Source organism: Musca domestica, unplaced genomic scaffold (genome assembly GCF_030504385.1).
Source record: "Musca domestica strain aabys unplaced genomic scaffold, Musca_domestica.polishedcontigs.V.1.1 1, whole genome shotgun sequence".
In the NCBI taxonomy this organism is placed as follows: Eukaryota; Metazoa; Arthropoda; class Insecta; order Diptera; family Muscidae; genus Musca; species Musca domestica.
Window position 1 is genome coordinate 22,966,085 of NW_026712114.1, and position 21,503 is coordinate 22,987,587.

At 35.3% G+C, this 21,503-nt stretch overlaps 2 protein-coding genes and 1 long non-coding RNA gene across 4 annotated transcripts in view; 2 read left to right on the forward strand and 1 right to left on the reverse strand.

The window, feature by feature from the left end:
• The first annotated feature begins 1,589 nt into the window (after positions 1-1,589).
• Positions 1,590-2,700, forward strand: LOC101894028 (uncharacterized). Of its 2 annotated transcripts, none has more exons than XM_059124534.1 (3): positions 1,590-1,662; positions 1,720-2,034; positions 2,362-2,700. In XM_059124534.1, the coding sequence occupies exons 2-3, from the start codon at positions 1,725-1,727 to the stop codon at positions 2,553-2,555; spliced, it is 504 nt and encodes a 167-aa protein (XP_058980517.1). In that variant the 5' UTR covers positions 1,590-1,662; positions 1,720-1,724; the 3' UTR covers positions 2,556-2,700. The 2 variants fall into 2 exon arrangements, with proteins under 2 accessions (XP_058980517.1, XP_058980553.1); XM_059124570.1 differs by having other exon boundaries at positions 1,615-1,659; positions 1,721-2,034.
• An 89-nt stretch (positions 2,701-2,789) lies between these two features.
• Positions 2,790-4,072, reverse strand: LOC109612108 (uncharacterized). Its single transcript, XR_002194327.2, has 3 exons — positions 3,714-4,072; positions 3,255-3,421; positions 2,790-3,194 (listed from the first exon to the last, which is right to left on the reverse strand). It is a non-coding gene; the product is annotated as an uncharacterized LOC109612108 (long non-coding RNA).
• Positions 4,073-5,673: 1,601 nt separating this feature from the next.
• LOC101893073 (1-aminocyclopropane-1-carboxylate oxidase) overlaps positions 5,674-21,503 on the forward strand; it is a 51,966-nt gene continuing 36,136 nt past the window's right edge. Inside the window, exon 1 of the mRNA XM_005180992.4 lies at positions 5,674-6,026. The gene's annotated coding sequence lies outside the window, so the exon portion shown is untranslated. The remainder of the gene's footprint in view (positions 6,027-21,503) is intronic.

The window sequence follows — 21,503 nt, forward strand, 5'->3', positions numbered from 1 at the left end:
TCCAGTTACAGCACATTATATTGTTTACAAGCGTACAAGAGAATTTTGGTGAGCATTTTCCAGAAAAAGATATTCGGGATGGAATTCAAGCGTGATTTCTTCATATTTGGCTGGAAAACCACATGTGGCTATCGTTAGAGCACTCCAGCATTTTAATGTGAATAAATATTTTATATCTCGTAACGTCGCTCGTTACCATGATACTGGTAGCTGTGCCCGACGTCAAAGAAGTGGACGGAAGAAAACAGCAACATCAGCAGAAATGACGACTTGATCCAAACCCGCGTCGCAGTGGCCGAAAAATGGCTCGTGAGCTGAACATATCGGAATGTTCCATTCGGCAAATAATAAAATATGAGCTCGGGGTAAAGCCATTGAAATTCCAAAAACAAACAAAATAATCGTGTTTACTTGCCAAAGAAGTCAGCTGAAAATGTGCTCCTTCGGTTGGCCACCACAACTCAAGCGCGGGCCATGGTGATGGTGTGTGACGCCATAACAGCCGATGGTCGCTCTCCGCTCGTATTAATCGACCGTGGCGTCAGAATAAATGCTAACAGTATTCAGCACCATCGCCCACAGCTCGCGCCACCCAAGAATGGTTACAACATGAGGTTCCCCGGTTAATTTCCAGCGTACAATGGCCACTAAAATTTCCGGATACCAATCCGTTGGACTATTGTGTCTGGAGTATTTTGGAAAGTAAGGTTGGCACTAAAAAATACCAAAGTGTTGATCACCTCAAGCAAGCGCTTCGCCGGAAATGAGCTAAAATACTGCAAAGCAACATTCGGGCAGCGTGTGAAGGTTTGAATAGCCGTTTAAAGGCCACAATTCGTGCCAAAGGTGATTAATTCGAACAAATCTAAACTTATTCTAAAATTTGATACTATTTCCGACATTTTTTGCTTTCATTCAAAAAAAAAAAAAATAAATAAATAAAAAAATGTAAAAATTATGGCCTTTGACTTTGTTGCATTTTTTTAATCCACCCTGTATATACAATAGACTTATGAATAAAAATTGTCAACAATGAGATGTTGTCAAGAGTATAATTTTGAAAAATATATAAATTTAAGAAACGGGTGTTCATTCCCCTTTTATAAGCGTCATGGTAATTCAAATATTTTGGACAATCGGACTCCCATTTCATATTTTATAAGCTTTGTGGTTATTCAAAATATTGATCATTTTTGGGGAAGATACCAGATACCAAAATGTATAACCTATTTTTTGCAAACCTAGTACACTTGCAGGTCTTGCAATAGAGCAATATTTTTTTTCTTTTGATAAATGCATTTACTTGCTGTTTGCTCGCAAATGCTCTGTTCCAGAACCTGCAAATGCTACTTTGGCAATCTTATTTGCTTATCATAAAGGGAAAATCGGATAACGTTATTAATTGTATTCTTGCAGTTCTATATTTAAAATTGACAATGAACGACTTCGAGTCATCTACAGTCTGAACATGACATTATTCAACTTTGCTCTCAAAATAGCATTACTGAACAACGTAACGTAGTTCAGCAATATTGCTACCAAAAGTATTTGATAACCAGTTGTCACGCATCACTAGCTTTATAGCGCCGAAAATACAAAAAAATAATCATTTTGTTTATGAATTCGAAACTGGGAAAGGAATAGCAGAAAGGACATTTTGTCGATAAAGTACAAACATAAAGAATACGTTCCTAAATTCAAATATTTTATACATTTTCAGAAAAATGGCAACAGTAATAAAGTCGAAGATGAAAATGAAGGTGGAGTCTGCGGTGTTGGCCGACAAAAAGATAAATAAGAATCCAGCATTCAATGTGATGGAATGTAAACCTTCGCCTGTGGCGTCACGCACTCGTCAGCGATGTAAAACCAAAAATGATATGGAAAAAGAGCAGTTACCGCCACCAGAGTTGAAACCAGAACCACAGTATACATTTGAAATGTTACATGAAGATGACCCCACCGATGAAGAAGAATCCGACGATGAAATAACATTGCCTACACAGAGACCGCCACCACCGTCCTGGAGTTTAGGTATGTGTCGAATTATTTTAGAAAATATTGTGCATCGTTAAAAGCGATATCCTCATGGAATAATGCTTGGCTGATAGAAAATCTTTAAATCAAAATTCTTTTACAAAATACAACAGTAAGAGGGTTATTCATCATTAAAATATTTGTTATTAATATCAAATCATGTTACTAATAATATATGTATAATCATCTAGAATATGAAAACTCTCTCCATTAAAGAACATTCATACTATTTCTGTAACGATACTGCATCAGAAAACATTTATATTGAATGTCGATCTGTTTCTTAACCGCAATAATATTTAAACTATACTTTGTTACTTTTAGCTCGCGCACGTGAACCATATGTTTTGAAACAGGAGTACACCCCAACGGATTATGTTGATTCCTTTTTCTCAGTCGAGCCTATGACGCCTGACCTAAGAATTATGTTTCCCAACATCCATGCTCGTTATTTAAAACGAAGATCCAGTGCCTTTTGGTCAACGCCACCCCGTTATTCAGAGTTGCCTAGATATTAATATATTTGAATTTTTAGCACTATAGATAATTTTTTTTTAATTATATCAATTTTTATTATTTAATAATTCTAAGTTTATTTTTAATCATTGTGTACCTAGATTTCACAAATTTTTAAATATATGCTTTTCTTTTTTTAATTACAAATCTTGAGTTCTTATACCCATACTTTGATGGTATGGTATGGAGGGTATATTAAGTTGGTCACTCCGTTTGTAAATTGTCGAAATATTTATTTAAGACACAACAAAGTTTGTATGTTGTTGATCGGCATAAAACTAAGACAATAAGTGTGCTAATCACTTAGTTTGAAAATGTTTCCGGGCCGGGGACTAAATGGTCAACATTTAATTTTTTTGTGAACGTTTTGCATGAAAAATTTAGTTTGCTCATATTGGGCCTCCCCGAAATTGTTACTAAGCACACTATTTGCTACGTCAGTGCCTAGCTTATTGGTGGTTTAACGGTTTCATTATTCGACTGGGATCCGTCTCGAGTTAATGCATATGCCACTTCATTCCCCAGTACTTGCTATGTCCTGGAATCCAACCAAGTATAATGAATCCATGTGTTTCAAGGATCCTTTTTTTGTAATGAACAATGGTTTTCGATTTAATGGCATTTGACAGCTTCAATTCCCGCTTGTTTGTCAATATATAGTCAGTCACTGGCCCAGTAATGCTATTACAGAGTACACTTACCATTTCGGTTTACTTTCTGATTGCAGGGATCAAGGGCAGAGTACGACAAGGACCTGTGCCTTTTTCCATCTTGGAGTCGCCTGTATAAATGGCGGGAACGTCCAGAGGCTGTTCGTCACCAACCCAGACGTCTCCATCAGGTATCATAACGTCAATGTAATTGAAGTCTAAAAAGGAAAACATATGCAGGGTGAGATGAAAAAACTGCAACCAACCTCAGACTGCTGTCATTTCTAAGCCACTCGTCCGACAGCTGTTAAAATTATTCCAGTGACAGCTCATTATATTATTTACAAGCGTATAAAAGCATTTTGATAAGAATTTTCTAGAAAAAAGTTATTCTTGATGGAATTCAAGCGTGATAGTGTGATTTCTTTATATTTGGCTGGAAAACCACAACTGGCTATCGTTAGAGCACCCCAGCATTTAAATGTGAATAAATCTTTTGTGTCTCATTACCGTGATACTGGTAGCGTAGCCCGACGCACAGTGGGATGAGATGCCCAAAACGGAGATTAATTCAGGGAAGCATTCTATCGCTCTAAAATTTTGCTCAGACATTCATATTGCCTCTAATATGTTTGGCATTAAAAATGGGACATAACGGTCCACGTTTCGGCGAGGCCGCCATATAGCGTTACTTCCGGATTTTTGGATTTTGAAGGTTTCGGCCACAATTTCAAACCCAATCATGATTATCTTGACATTTTGAGTTCGGAGCGGACAAACTCACTTCCTTTTAAATTTTGTGAAGATAAATCCACTATTAGTATTGACCATATATGACGTCATTTCCAAATTTTAGGTATTTTGGAAATTTCTCCCTGCAAAATATATAATGGCATTTCTTAATATTAGATATTTTGAGAGTTTCAGAGTTTTTTACAAACTTATTATTTGGTATTTTGATTCCCAATGGATGGAAGGAAAAATTACAAAAATTGCCTATAAAAAACCAAAATTTTAGTAAAGCCAGAAAAATAATTTATCCTTTGTAAACCCTTCTAAAATCTGAAGACAAAAAGATTACATATTTTTATGAGAAAGAAATAATTATAAAAAAATATGTATACAAAATTGGCTGGCAATCAAGCATTCCGATCTGAAATAGAAAAATCATCCTCCCTTAAATCTCTCTCATTGTCTTAAATTGGATCATCAGTCAAAATTGAGGGTGAGGCAAGTAACCTCACCACTGACTTTTTAAAGAGACTGGAATATTTTTATATATAGTTAAGAATTCCAGTTAATAACAGGATAAAAACGCAGGAGAAACTTATTTAATAAAGAGAAAAAATAAAAAAAAAAAAAAAAATAAAACAGAGAACAAGATCAAAGTACATTCACCGCAGAATCAGTTGACTATTTTCACCATTTTTTAAATTAATCAAAAAAGGCAAAAAACGGCACGAGTTTTTTGTTGATTATGAAAGATGACATTCCATACTAAAATACAAAATTAAAATTTTAAGACCTTCTCGATATTATTTTTTTGTAAACTCCATATACTTTTCAGATATGGCGAAAATATGGTAATATTTTGAATTGATTTTTAAAATATTTTGACATCATTATTTTTAAAACTTTTTTACTCAAAAACACTGATAACAACCTGTATTCGATGTTTCAATTTTAAAATGATCGCTTTTGATGAGAAAAAAAAACACTTCAAAAATTCAAGAATATTTTTTTTCCTTCTTCTTGCGAAAAAAGAAATATTTCTTAACTTTGACACTGTGTAATTAGAAAACTAAACAAGGTATGACTTTAAAATGTTCGGTACTGATGTAGAATTTAGTGTTCTATAATAATTAAAAAAACATTTATTCCATGGCGATTGCGTGGGCTGCCCAAACAGCCGATGGTCGCTCTCCGTTCGTATTAATCGATCGTGGCATCAGAATAAATGCCGAATATTATCCCGAAAATATTTTGGTGGGTATATTAAAGCCTTGGGCTCGCAAACATTTTGGCCGCAGACCTTGCACATTCCAGCAGGACTCAGCACCATCGCACTCAGCACGCGCCACCCAAGAATGGTTACACAATTCGTGCCAAAGGTGACTACTTCGAACAAATCAAAACTTATTCTAAAATTTGATACTATTTCCGAAATTTTTTGCTTTCATTTAATAAAATTAAAAGAAAAAATGTAAAAATTATGGCGTTTGACTTTGTTGCAATTTTTTTATCCCACCCTTTTTTATAACTTTATTCCTAAAAAAATATCATGGTATGATTTAAATGATTTGCTTCAACACAATCACTGTATTACTCGTTCACCGTTGTATTTACTTCATAATTATGTTAATTTTTTCAATTGTACAAATCTGGCAACACCCTGGCCTTATGTTGTGCGAGAGAGCCAGAAGATTAAAATTAAAACAACTCTACGAATCGATCGTTGTGCTGTATGTAGTGTTATTAAACATTTAGTTTTGTGGAAATGTTGTGAAGAGTGGTTGCCTGACTGGCTGTTTGTTTGGCTTGTTCTGTGTGTGATCAACGTTCGCTGTTGTCGTCGTCGTAGTCGATAGTGATTGATATAGTCACCAGCATTGGAAGTTGGCAGTTCAAATTGTGGCAACGGTGTGCACAACCCTCATTCTTTAGTGACAATTGTGTTAGTTTTTCACTTTTGCACTTTTTGTGTAACTTAATTGTGCCAAACAAAAGATCCAGACGTTACGATTCGTTGACGGACGTGTTCAAAACGCTTTGCTGTGAAGTGCGCTGTATGAAATTTGCTAGACGGCGGTAAATCATACAAATGTAAGCTATAAAGAAAGTCTTAACAAATTGCAGAAATACTATAACAGACAGTGAAATCAAAATAAAGTCAGAAACAAAACAAAAACTAAAAACATTTTGCAAAATAAAAACAAACTTAAGTGTGAACGTTTTTTTCGTGGTTTGTTATTAATAATGAGCAAGTCTTTAATGTATTTGTAATTATGAAAGTGTTGAGAGTTTCGTGCTGGCAAATATATCGTTCCGTTTTCCAAAAAAGCCACGTATTTGCTTGCAAAAATCAAAACGACAAAAACAAATCAAAGAAAAACAACCTACAACAAGGAATCAAAAGTGTTAATCAAAAAAGGGTATCTCAATAACACGAAAGAGAAACAAAATTCAAGTCGGCGTATCCGCTGAGCAAAAAAAAAAACAAAACCGAAACATTGGTAGACTTCAAAAACAAACAAAAATTGCAGACTGTTGCTAACCTCCTTTGGTTTGCTTGTAGATCACCACAATAACAACAAAAAACAACGCCAATGGCAGCAGCAAGTAGTCGAAGAAAGTGAGGTTTCTTTACATTACTCTTGGCTGTGTTGGTGTTGTGAGAGAGCGAGAAATATTGAGATTTAGCACATGTCAGGGTTACCGTCGTACCGTAAAATAAACAAAAGTGGTGTAAAACAAATTGTGTTAACTTTTATTTAAATAACCTAATTATTTTACAGCGTACGTAGAAAGAAACAAGAAAATCGGTGTCGGGTCCGCTTTTATGGTTCACAAACCGGATCATGAAAAAGTTTGAATAAAATGTAAAAGAATTTTGCAATAAACTATAACTTTTCTTGCCAATGCGAGGTGCAGTTTACTAACTGTAAGGGTATCAAATAGCTGATGAATTAATTCGAGGGGGTTCCCAATCATCTGATTTGCCGAGTAATGAAAATGTTAAATCGCCGATAAGTTTCAATTTTATGTGAAAGAATAGAACAGCTTCTTTTTCTCGAGATTGTCGGCCAGGTAGACTGGTAGACATATTATTCAGTTTCTAAGTGTCCTAAGATAGTACTTGGAGTGGATGCAAAGTTCTTAATCCTTCAAAATGGGATAAGAGTGGTCCTAACTAGTACAGACCATTAGACGATGAGCAAGGTCGAGACCATATAACACTATTGGTCTGTTCCAGAACCTGCAACAATCTGCTAGCTTTGCAATTTTCTCCGATATCATAAAGGGAAAATCGGTTATGGTAGTAAAAACTTTTATATTCCTGCAGTTAGGAAATATAAACTCTAACATGTTTCTCAGGCATAGATCCAATTATTATCTATAGGCTTGCTAGGCAAACCTCCCTTTGCGAGTAAAGTAAAAATATTCGCAATTATTGTAAAATTCTTTGTCGATTTTTTGAAATCACGAAAGAGCCCACATTCAGAGAGAGAGAGGGAGGAAAAGATAGGGATAGCAACAACTAGGACAAGCACTAATATTATTCCTAGGAAGTATGGTATTGAAAATAGTTATATATGGGTGAATGTTTGGGTATAGGCCCCAAATTACAATATTTTCGGAATTTTTGAGGTCCTGTGCAGGCAGCGCTCACAGTTACGTTACGATTCGCGCATGTTAGAACAATATAGGTAAATGCATCAACGCTCGAGAACATTGATATGACAACAATTTTTAAATATTTTTTTTTTTCAAAAATAAGTAGATTTGTATATGTCTTCCTATACGACGCCAATCGGAGTTAATTATAATATGTATTTTTAAAAAATTTTTACAAATTTGAATAATTTTTCATTCAAAAAATTTGAATTCCATAATTGATTTGACAGTTCATTGCCCCAGCATTGTACCATGGATTCGCGTAATCTTTGAAGAAGTACGGTTCAATGATGCCACCAGACCACACCAAACTGCGGCTTTCTGGTTGCTTCGACAATTCTGCATTTTTTCGATAAAAGTGGATCCTCGGGAAACTTTCTAAGAGCTCATTCACAAAAATGTTGCGTAGCAGTTCGGCTTCAATTCTTTTCGCCAGCTGTTTTTTTAAAGGTTTCACACTTAAATCGTACACCAATATGTTTCACGTTGATGAATAACGGAGGACTAAATGTCATCATTGTGATATTTTCTTCAGTTTTCACTTTAGGAAAGTATGTTGGTGGTTAAATGCCCACCAATGTACATTTGGTGTGAAATGAAGTCACAGTTGGTCAATTAAATTAAACCATGATGAACTTTCTTCACTGATAATAGAATTTAATCATTTTCAAGCGTTCTTTGTTTGGATGACGGTTCATAGTTAAAATATAGACCAAACTGAAGATTTTTGACAGTGAAACAAAACACGAAACATGCGTGAGTTGATTAAACCAAAATGAAAATAGCTTAAAAATCACCCTTTACAAAATAAATAAATAATTTGTATTTTATTAACATTGTATATTATTAACTGTGTCTACGAAGATATATCCTAAATCCTGTGAAATCAAAGTGATTGTTACCATATTTGAAATCCACTTATCAAATATTTTTGTGAATTGGAGAGTAAGAATACTCCGAGAAAATTTATTTAGGATAGACCAGATTTTGAAATTATATTTTTTAAACGAAAATCGTTCTTATTCTCCATTACGGGACGAATAAAGCTATACCCCTTATTACTAACTTACTTTAAAATTGGCAATACTAACACCCCAAATCCACTCCAAGCAGAAGTGGTTGAGTTCACGAATGCAAATATTTGTTTTGCATGGGAGCAGGTTCCTGCTCTTCATTTTGTTGTTTTTGTTTTGTATCTCGGTTGTGTTTTTTTGCATTTAGCCTCTCTTTGTTGACTGAAATGAGTTCGCACTTTTTTTTTCGATGGCGACTCTCGTTGTTTGTGCAAATTGCAAAATGGACAAATTGACACAATATTTCGAAATCTTTTTTTTTTGTTATTTCATAAAATTGTCTCCACAATCCGAAAATAGGTATGTTCTTCATAAATTAATTAGAGCATTAAGTTGTTAGTAGAGTACATGTGTGCACATGGTAACTCTTTTCTCTCCACTTTAATTCTAAGAAGAGTAGTTGTTATTGTTTGTGTTAGTTAAATTCTACTAAGTCAGTTTTTTTGTTATTGAAATTCTTTTGTTTGTTTTTTTTTTTTTTTTCTGTCGTAGTAGCTATGAACTATTATTACTTAACAACTAGCTGTTGTGGCGGTTTGTTATGTTTTGTTCTTCTATTTGTTTTGATAGTTTTTTTTATAATCTATAACATGCTCTTCCTCTCTGAGCTGTATCTATGAGATATGGGTAAAGAGTTGCCATTTAGAATTAATCTAATCAATTAAACTACAGCAAAGTGGAAGAATAAAAATCGGCTGCCGCCATGAGTAAAATTTAAATTATACTAAAAACAGTTGGAATATAGGGTTAAGGATTTTAAAAGTTTCTACAATCTGAAGTTATTGTTGCATCGGACATTAAATCTTCCATAGGGTTGATATAAGCTTAAATTTTTAGAAGCAACATTGTTAATAAACACTCCGTTAAAGCTAGAACTTCAAAATTTTGTTGAGGATCGCTGTTGGGGTAGAGAGTTAAGGGGAATTTTTTTATTATTTTTATTATTTTTTAATTTAAAATAAAAATAAAAAATAATTACAAGGAAATATAACAAGTAAAAAGCTAACAAGTAAAGCAAGTAAAAAAGCAGCTGCACTTTTAATACTCTCCACCATTTGGAAGAAACTTTGAAAATTTCAAATAAAATTCTGAAAACTACCACTTAAATGAAAACCGTTGCATGGGGTATAGACGAAAACATGAACCTACATACAAAAATTGTTTGTCATAGGCTGTAGACTTACGAACTTTAAATACGAAATTTGAAATAGTTCCAGTGAATAATGTTGATAATATCAATAAAATATCGAATATCGGGAGGTACCGTCATATAGGAGCTTAGACCTGCACACGAAATTTTTTGCCATAGGTCGTCGTAACCTTTAAGATTTTAGAATAATGTTGCTGAAATCATCAAAATACCGACTATCGGGAAGTACCGTCATATGGGGGCTATACGAAGATGAATTTTTGCAACAGATTGTAGTACCCACGAAGATTTTCCGAAATATAAAACGAAATTTTTTGCCATAGGTCGTCTAACCTTTAAGATTTTAGAATAATGTTGCTGAAATCATCAAAATACCGAATATCGGGAGGTACCGTTATATGGGGGCTATACGAAGACGTGGACCTGCATACCAAATTTGTTGTCATAGGTTGTAGTATCCACTACGAACTTTAAATATGAAATTTGAAATAATTCCGGTAAATAATGTCGCTAAAATCATGAAAATGCCGAATATCGGGAGGCAGCGTTATATGGAGGAAAATGCCGAGTATCGGGAGTTACCGTTATATGGGGCTATACGAAAACGTGGACCGACATGGCCCATTTACGAACTTAACCTGTCTACTGGTAGACTATGCTTGTTATATGTGCGCTATAGACAAACGTAAAACCACATATTCAATGTTCTGCCACCGGAACTACAACCCATTGCGAACTACAAATACAAATTTTTAGAAAACCCCGTGGTAAAGGTGGTAAAATTATCAAAATACCGAATATCGGAAGGTACCGTTATTTGGGGGCTATACAGAAACGTGGATCTATACATACAATGTTCCGCCGCCTGAGCTAGAATCCATTATGACCTACAAATAGCAATTTTTAGATGTATCCGCGAAAAAAATACCAAAATACCGAATATAGGGAGGTACCGTTATGTGGCGACTGTACCAAAAAAGAGGACCGATATGTGTCATTTTCAATACCTACCATCCTAGACACAATACAGATTGTTCTGCGAAATATTGAAGCTCTACGTCAAATAATGTGTGCTGTATCGTGATTTCAACAGATAGACGGACATCGACTTAGAATTTTATGCTGATTATGAATATATATACTTTACTAGCTGGCCCGGTCCGCGTTGCCGGCCCGTAGTTTTTGTCTATTATGCATATATTCCCAAGCATAATTATTCACAGATATGACTGATATAAGTGTTCACGTACAGGTCGATTTAAAGTGTTTTAAAATACCTGTACCCATTTTTAACCAGTGGGCTTCAATATTTAAACCGTGAGCTTCAACTGTGTGGATGTGCTATACAAATCTATTAAAAAGTATATATCAATCTTATCGCCATATAAGGGATCAAATTAATTTTTAATATGGTAAAAATCGTAGCAAAATCTTCCAGTCAAATGAGCAGTAATTTGGAATTTGCTGTATTTTGTATACTACATAATTGAGGGCTGAATGATTTAAGAATAGCCAAAGTTAATTACTTTTTTAAACCCATTAGCAACTTAGATTGTGCATTAGAGTCCTCATAAGTCCCCCTAACCATGTCAGTCTGTTTGTCCGCCAAAAGGTGGACTTGAGAGGGTATTATAACATGGATAAAAATTCTAAAATTTGTAGATATGTTGAAATTTTAGTGTAAGATTTTCACCCCCCTAATACGCATTATTAGCCAAATTCTTTGAAATGTGGTTAAATTAGGAGGTACCTTCTTTATATGGGCACTACTCCGAAACATCGACCTACATTGAAAACTTTCTTCTACCCCTTATAATCCAAGATGACAAATAGAGGCCAAATCAAAAATATAGCAGAACAATATAGCATGTCATAGCATTTCGCGTGATTTAAATAAGTAAAAATAGTTTTATCCACCTCATAATTGAGGGCAGAATGATAAGATGGGAATTAATTTTATTTGCCATTTAAATTGTAAGTTGGAGACCCCTTAAAGTCCATATTTTCATCATAGGATAATTCAATGATGATTAAACAAATATTCGGTCCCGTGCTACTTTCTTATATTTGTAATTTGTTCATGTTTCCACAAATTATTTCATATGGATGCACATCCCAAATCTACGTTCCCAACCAATATTCTCTTGGGGGTTAAAAATTCAATAGAATACAAAATTTTCTTTTCTGACCACACATTAGATGTGAAAGTGGACTTGGGGATACTCCAATGTGGGGACTTTACTTAAATAAATTCCTATGTGGCAATTATCTGTATGATGGTTCCCTACCCCAGGGTGGCATAAATAAAATTTTTTAGCCAAATCAATTGATGAATGTGGTCAATACCAATATGGGCCCTACTCTGAAAATTTCAAATTTTATGCGAAGAGGTTATCTACCCCCTTAGAAACAAAAATGTCAGATAAGTGCCAAAAAATGAAAAAAGTGGCCGGCCAAGACCCCAAAATAACTTAAATCATAGATGGTTATATAAATATGAAATCGGGTTGTTCCCTTATCCATGAGTTATGATCGATATAAAGACCTGCAAAAGTGATTTTAGGTATTTTGAATGTTTGGGAAGAATTTCTGGAAGGATATAAAACCTTTTCTTACTAAAAGTCCCATTCGCTCTACTATTTTGCACCTTTTATTTCAATATTGGTATATTACTTATTATTCTCCCAAAGAATTTTGCATTTTGAGCTCTCATTGGACGGATCATTGTCACGCTTTGAAATGAGCCCCATTAAGCTTTTTCGGTCATTTTTGTTAGTTTAAACGTGTTCGCATCTTCCAGCTAACCCACGATGTAGGCCCTGGAGTTGAAAGGTAGATGTCAGTTAACATCCTATTTCGCACTTATTCAATTTTTTTAGTGAAAAATTATTCTTTATTTTGTTCACAAAAAAATTGACAAAAAAAGAATAACAAATTGAAAAAGTCTTCAACTTTTTCGCTGATTTTTTACAGCAAATATTTTAAGATCCTTCCTTACAAAGTTTGTCATTACTTTAAAATTCGATTCCATTGAAAATGTTTTTTTGATTTTTGCAATGAGATCTCTTTTTCATGATTTTTCAGCGATTTAGAAAAAGTAATTATCTTTTAACTTTGGTGTGACCGCGTTAAATTATTTCGATATCATCTATTCCGTTTCGCCACCACATAATTCGCTACTACACTTCCATGTAACCCGCCATCAATTTCAGTTCTCAAGAAATCAAGTCAATTAAATAAATTGGTATAAATATTCGAATTCAAAAATAAAATATAAAAAAACACTACAAATGTACATTAGAAAAAAGTAAGTCAAAATGGAAAAAAAATCATGCAAAATAAAACATTACTATTGTACATTTGAAAAGTCAAAATGAAAATGTTAATATATCACATTTTTACGCGATTTTTTTGGATATTATCCTTTTCGGAGAGTAGACAACTCCGAATTTGTGTGAATCGTTAAAATTAATCCAGCGGTTCTTAAGTTATAAGCGTAGTAACTAACACAACTTACATTTATATATATAGATGATGTCTAGACGGATATTTAGGGATGTTCAGACGGAATGACAAAGTTAATAGAGGGCATACAAAAATGAAAAACGTGTATCGGTGTTTGGAAAGTTTATGTCGGGAGTTAATCAATATAGGTCTCAATGCCAAATTTGATCGAAATCGGTTCAGATATACATAGTTATAGCTTCCATATATATTGTTCATCCGATTTGATATTTTTGTCCTCCACAACCGTAATATGCGCTCTGTAACAACGATATTTGGGGAAATGTATCAAATACAGCACAGAAATACCTTTCCCAAATTTTCTCGACATCGGTTCAGATTTGGATATAGCTCCCATATATATTTTTACTCGATTTCAAGTTTATTGTGCACAAAATGTTTAATATGAAAGCTCGAATAGAATAGATTTTGGCCCTCATGAACGAATTTAGCCTGGAAGAAAGTGTATCAAATTTGGCGAAAATCGGTTAAGATATAGCTATAGGTTCCATATATATGTTTCATCCGATTTTGTATTTTACTTTCTGACACGCTCAAAATACTTTCCACAATAACGATATTTGGTGCCAACTATTAGATACTGCATAGAAATACCCCCGCTAAATTTTATAGAGATAAACTCCGATCTCAAGCTCAAATAGGACTGGTTTTGATGAATATCGGTTTATACACAACTGCAACAAATTTAGAAGAATACGATAGCCGTCTTTCGACTTTAAATTTTAACTACTTTAAAGCCATAATCTGCATTCAAAAACGATCATAGGTGGTATGTTTTAATTCCAATAAATTCCCCATAAAAACGTTTATTTGTTATATATAGCTTTACTATATATCCAAATATGGCCTTTCTTTACTGGTTTTAGCGTTACTTTCAAAATCTACTCGGGTTTCCTTGCAGATATTTCGTATCAAAAACGCATCAAAATTAAGATTCCGTGAAGGAACCTTGGCCATCCAATATTATTTTCCCTTATATTATGCCTCTAATTATTGATAACATCCTTGCAAAATACAATTACAGGTTAACGTCCTAATATTATCGCAATGTACGGTTACGTGCGGTTTAATTTTCGTCTGGTGGAGGTTATAAAAAAACTGTCGATTTTACACTCACGTCTACTCTCGTATAATTTGTTATCGCAGAACGCCTGCCTATGTTTTAAAATTATTAATTTTTTGCTTATTATTTTTTTTCCTGTTATAGGTGTTTCTTTTAGGATTTATTCTGTTGTTCGTCAAATTCGTTTCAGCGTTCACCCCAAAAGTTCATTGGCCAGCGAACAAAAACGGTCATTGATGATGATCGCTCGCTACATTGGATAACTGAAACCCTGACGCATAGAGATTTACGTGAAATTTTATCGACTGAATAAAAAGCAAAAACAATAACAACAAGAACAAAGTGGCTGATACAATTTGTGTACTATGAGTGCGTACAAACATACATATATACATACATACAGTATGATATGTATGTATGTTGAAAATGCCATCTGTGTTGTTACGGGTTTAGGGGAAGGGAGTCAGACATGTTGCAAAAAAAAAAAAGAAAAAAATGTTAATACTCTTACCACTCGTTTGACCGACTGACTTAACCAACCGACCAACCAACCAACAAACAGACCATCCTTCCGTTGTCCGAGAACCTCAGATACTACTACTGCAACACCTGCCTTATTTTATTGTTTTCAAATTGGTCATACCAACTACCAACAAAAAGGTTGTTGCTCCTTCTTTCCGCATGCAATGCATGGGAATGTATGTTTGTATTCCGACGCTGTGTTGTTGCTCTGTTCTGAGTTGTTGTTTTTCTTGCAATATATTTGTATCTAGAGAGGTGTACAAATTGAGCATGACGTGTACAGTGGCTCGAAAAAATACTAATTGCTAAGGTATTGGTAATAGTACAGGTTGATATAAAAAAACTGCAACAAAGTCAAACGCCATAATTTTTACGTTATTTTTTTTTTTTTAATTTTATTGAATGAAAGCAAAAAATGTCGGAAATAGCATAAAATTCTAGAATAAGTTTAGATTTGTTCGAATTGGTCACCTTTGGCCTTCAAACGGCCAATAAAACCGTCATACGCTGCCCGAATGATGCTCTGCGATATTTTTTTTGTTCCATTCCCGGCGAAGCGCTTGCTTGTGGTGATCGATACTTTGGAATTTTATAGTGGCAACCTTGCTTTCCAAAATACTTCAGATACAATAGCCCAAAGGATTGGTATCCAGAGATTTTGATGACCATTGTGCGCTGGAAATGAAGCTAGGAATCTCATTTTGTAACCATTCATGGGTGGCGCGTGCTGAGTGCGATGATGCTGAGTCCTGTTGGAATGTCCAAGGTCTGCGGCCAAAATGTTTGCGTGGCCAAGACTTTATACACCCTCCAGAATATGTTCGCTATAATATTCGGCATTTATTCTGATGCCACGGTCGATTGATACGAGCGGAGAGCCACCATCAGCTGTTATGGGCGGCCCACACCATTACCATGGCCGGCGCTTGAGTTCTGGTGGCCAACCGAAGGTGTACATTTTTCAGCTGACCTCTTCGCAAATAAACACGATCATTTTGTTTGTTTACAAACTGCTGGCTTATAGGCTTATATACCTGAAGTATTGTAAAGAGGATAATAAGAGATTCAAAAGAATCCCGGGCTTAGATAACTGATTAAGCACTCTATAGAGTAATCACTTCGAAGTCCTCGGATCTGTTCACTATACTTCCTTTATACCTAACTCTAAATTTGTGCATTTTTAAATCGCAATTAATGCCTTGCCTCATCACTTGGTAAATGTTTAAATCCAAATAAAACCACTGTGCCCCGATTCTACTCACATTGACCTATACAAGATTAGATATTTGTAAGCAATAAACCAGAACACTTGGACGGCCAGCAATCAGTCAGTCATACACGCAACCATTTGCTTGTAGTCGTAGATACATCAGGTAAAACAAAAAATCTCGTCGTCGTCGTCGTGACATATTGCGTTCATAAAATGCAATCACAAGCTCAGCCAGTCTGTCAGCCAGGCAGTGAGTGAGTAAGTGAGTTAGCTGTAAAGTGATTGAATCCTTGGTAGATTCTCATATGGAGAGGTGTACAGACACCCGAGGTAAAGGGTAGTAGTAGATGCTGTGCATGGATCTCATCTCTCATCTACATGGCAACAGGCGAACAAGTGAGCCGTCATTGTTGATGTCGTCAACCAAACAGTCACTGCGTCAGTCAGCCAGCCAACCAGCCAGACAGAGTCTTGTATTTTTATGGATGATTTAGTGTTGAATTTCATGTTGAGATGGTGATACTTATTTGTTGTGACAACTGATGGATAAGAAAAAAAAAAAAAGAATGTGTACAGTGTTGTCTATCCATTGTGGAAGGTGGTGGCAAGGAATGGAAAGGGGAAAGATGTTAAACTAAAAGAGATATTTGAATATATTTGGGAATTGGATTAGGTTTTTTTTCTACAAACGTCATATTGAAATAACTCCCATACTGACCAACAATAAGCATTGTGGAAAATATTTTTCAAACTTGGCATTTGATTAAAAAAATTATTTTTTTTTTTTGCATTTCTTTTTTTAATATTTTTAATGTCAAATAATTGTGGATTTCATAAAAATATTTTTGGGTAGGTAGTCCGGGCTCAATAATTGGGGATTTTTTTTAATAAGTATGTGTATTAATTTTTTTTTTTCATGGCCTCCAGTACCTGGGAACCCTGGTCAATAGTTTGGAATTTTTAAATAATCAACCATGAATAAATTTTTGTCAAGGAACCATGGGCCATTAGTAGAGGAAATATTAAAAAAATAGTTTGGTGATTTACGGCAACTATATATTAGGGACCCATGGGCCAGTAATCAAGGATTTGTAAACGATTTACTAAATAATAACCACGCATTTGAAGAAAAAGGACCTCCGGGACCAATAATCGACCTTTTTTTTTAATTTTTCGAGGACATCCGGTCCAAAAAAATAATGCATTTTAAATATATATAACAAGGGTCCCTGGGCTAAAACCCGTAGAGTTTTTTCAAGCATCCAAAGGGTAATAATTTTTGGATTGGTCTTTAAAAATATTTTTAAGGATCAATGGGCCAACAATCAAGGATTTTTATTAAATATGTTCAAGCGTCCACGGAGTTATAATTGTTGGACTGAATTTTTTCAAAAAACTGTTTAAGGACCAAATGGCCAATAACTAGATTTTTATACCCTACACCACGGTCCGGGTATAATGTCTTTGTGCATTTGTTTGTAACAGGCAAAAGTAAACGGATAGACCCAAAGTTCCTTTTGATGATCTGCATAGAATCACATTCTGAGTCGATTTATGCATGTCCGCCCGTCCGTCGGTCAGTCTGTCCATGTATTTTTGTAAACAGAGTACATGTCGCATTTATTGCCCGTTCCAGATGAAGTTTTGCACAAGTCTTTTGTTTGACCCAAAGACAAATCCTAATCCGATTTACCTTTTATTATGCACCAAACGTGTAATATCAGCCCAAATAGTATGGAATTTTGCATATACGACCAAATTATGCTTGCAAATAAGTATGTCAAATTTGATCGAAATCGGTTCAGATATAGCTATAGCTCCCATATATATTGTTCATCCGATTTGCTATTTTTATCCTCCGCAGCGTTAAATTGCACTCTGTAACAACGATATTTGGGGAAATATATCAAACACAGCACAGAAATACCTTTCCCAAAATTTTATCGAAATCGGTTCAAATTTGGTTATAGCTCCTATATATATCTTTGTGCGATTTGCTTTTTATTGTGCACCAAACGTGTGCAAATGGTATCCGGAGATTTTGGTGTCCATTGTATGCTTGAAATGAAGCGAGGAACCTCACTTTGTAACCATTCTGGGATGGCGCGTCCTGTTGGAATGTTCGGCATTTATTCTGATGCCACGGTCGATTTATACGAGAGGAGAGCGACCATCGGCGGCCCACACCATCGCTATGGCCGGCGCTTGAAGTCTGGTTGCCAATCGAAGGTGCACATTTTCAGCTGACCTCTTTGGCAAGTAAACAAGATCATTTTGTTTGTTCACAAACTGCTGGACAACGAATGTTTTCTCATCGGAGAAAACCAAATTCGGGAGTTCACCACTTTCGGCCAAGTGAAGCAACTCTTTAGCTCTCTTGAGTCCATTTTCTTTCTGTTGCGGTGTGTGTTCTTGCACTTTTTGGAATTTCAATGGCTTTACCCCGAGCTCATTTTTTAATATTTGCTGAATGGAGCATTGCGATATGTTCAGCTCACGAGCCATTTTTCGGCCAATGCGACGCGGGTTTCGATCAAGTCGCTTCTTTACTTTTCGAACCATTTCTCTTGATGTTGCTGTTTTCTTCCCTCCACTTCCTTGACGTCGGGCTACGCTACCAGTATCACGGTAACGAGCAATGGTACGAGACACAAAAATTTATTCACATTTAAATTCTGGAGTGCTCTAACTATAGCCACTTGTGGTTTTCCAGCCAAATATAAAGAAATCACACTATCACGTTTAAATTCCATCACGAATAACTTTTTTCTGGAAAATTCTCACGAAAATGCTTTTGTACGCTTGTAAACAGTATAATGAGCTGTCACTGGAATAATTTTAACAACTGTCGTAAGAGTGGCTTATCCTGTATTCGTTACTATATTTGAAGTTCCATAGATTTTCATATGGCCCATATATATTTCAAACTGACCAATACTTTTTTAACTTTTTTATTTTTTCTGTCTGCCGACATTAACCACCAAAATCACAATCCTCGGCTTTGCCTTTTTTGCAGAAATAATTATTATTGCTCAACCTACTGGCAATGCCAAGAATAGTTTCTTGGCATTACCTGGTATTTAGTTTTTGGACTCCTGAGGCTCCAATATTTTTCCTGGACTCGCAAATTGTGCAGAAATAATCCTTATTTCTCACCCAACTGGTAATGCCAAGAATAGTTTGTTGACATTACATGGTAATTAGTTTTGTTGGCTCATGAGATTCCAATTTTATTCTGGACTCCAAAATTTCTAATTCTTCCAGTGTATTTGTAATCAAGTTTCTCCACAATATCTTTATGAGTTATTGATTTCCTCCAATAGAAATTCTCTTATACTCCAGTAGAGGGTTTTCCCCGTCAGTCTCAATTAAAAGTGTAATCTTTTGCGAACCAACAACGATTTTTATTAACTCTAAAGGCCGAAATGTAATCTTGGCAATCTTGTTTTGTTGTTGCTCTCCTTTTGTCGTTTGCTGGCATTGTTGTTGGGTTCGCTCCCCCAAAAATGCTCTACACTCTTCAAAGTGTTTCAAGTGCTAATTTGCTTATCACATTTTTTCGATTAAATTCTATCTAATTGCCAGCGAACAACGAACGCGTGTTTTTGTCGCCAAAAAAAAAAAGAAAAGAATGAAAACAAGAACAATTGAGTAAATTAAAGAAGGAACAACCACAACAAGAAATGCGATCATAAAGCAATAAAAAAATAAACAATAGTAAATGAAGCGAAACGAAAGTTTTGGAGAGCAAAAAAAAAAAAAAAACAAACAGGGAAAATAGTTACACCCCACTAATAATAAATTTATAGTCAGGCTGAATTATGTTTCATGTTGTCGTCATCATCAATTACGTTGTGTCGGATTGCGTAGAACATGGGTTGATAGTAAATTTACAAAATATTGTAAGCACGTGTCTTGCCGATCAATGATCTTTTGCATTGAGGAAGTTCGGACTATTTGGGTGATTCATACGCACATAGATATATATATATTATATGGCAGCAAAGAATCTCTTTTCCAAATAATGGGTTTATTAAGTACATTTTGGCACTAGTAGATACAGCGTAAAATCTTGGCATTTCATGGGAAGTCAGTACCACCGACATAGTCTAAGATGCCTAGAATTAACTCCTTATTTTTAGCTTTCTGGTAAAGCAGAGGGTATCAGTTGACATTACTATTATTGGTGAAAGTGGGACATTAGCTTCCCAAATTGTTGTTGGGTTGGGATTTCTGAGGCCCAGATCCGACAATTTTGCTTGTTGATGTAGCTACGTAGGTGGAAATGGATCTCATCAGTCAAGATAATTTTTTAGAAGAATTCCAGATCATTTTCATGGATTTCAAGGACTTCTGTCCATAGAAGGATGTTCGGTTCGCAGAAGACCGGTTAAGAATCTTCGATCCGTAGACTATATGTTAAAGGTGTTGGGTCCATGTACTACTTCCTCGGTCTATAGAAAATCTGTTAAATGTCTTTAATCTGTAGAACATCATAGAAAACCAGGGTCAGGGTCTTCCATCCATGGAAGAATTGCTCCACAGAAGGTCCATAGAAGATCTGTTAATGGTCTTAAGTGCTGTTAAAGGTCTCCGGCCCACAGATGACCTGTTAAAAGTCTTCGATCCATAGATGACTTGGGAATTCCGAGGGCCCGATCCGACAATTTTGCTTGTTGATGTAGCTACGGAGTTGGAAATGGGTCTCATTAGTCAAAATAATTTTAGAAGAGTTCCGAATCATTTTCACGGATTTCAAAGACTTCTGTCCATAGAAGGATCTTCAGGTCGCAGAAGACCGTTTAAGAGTCTTCGCTCCGTAGACTATCTGTTAAAGGTCTTGCGTCCATGGACCACTTCCGCGGTCTATAGAAAACCTGTTCAAAGTCTTTGATCCATAGAACATCCAAGAAGACCAGGGTCAGGATCTTCCATTCATGGATGAATTGTTAAAAGTCTACGGTCCATAGAAAACCTGTTAATGATTTTCGGTCCATAGAAGATCTGTTAAAGGCCTTAAGTCCTATTATAGGTCTCCTGCCCATGACCTGTTAAATGTCTTCGATCAATAGATGAAGGTCTTCGGACCATAGAATACCTTTTAAAGGTCTTCATTCCATAGAAAACATATACATATAATACCTCTAGAAGGTCTTCTACCCATTGAAGGTCTTTTGAAGGTTTTGAATACCTATTGAAAGTCTTCGGACGATATAAAACTTGTTAAAAGTCTCCATTCCATAGAAGACCTTTTGGAGGTCTTCGATGCTTAGAAAACCTGATTAAGGACTTTTATCCTTAGAAGACCTCTTGAAGATCTTCTATCCTTAGAAGTTCTTTTGGAGGTCTTCTATCCACAGAA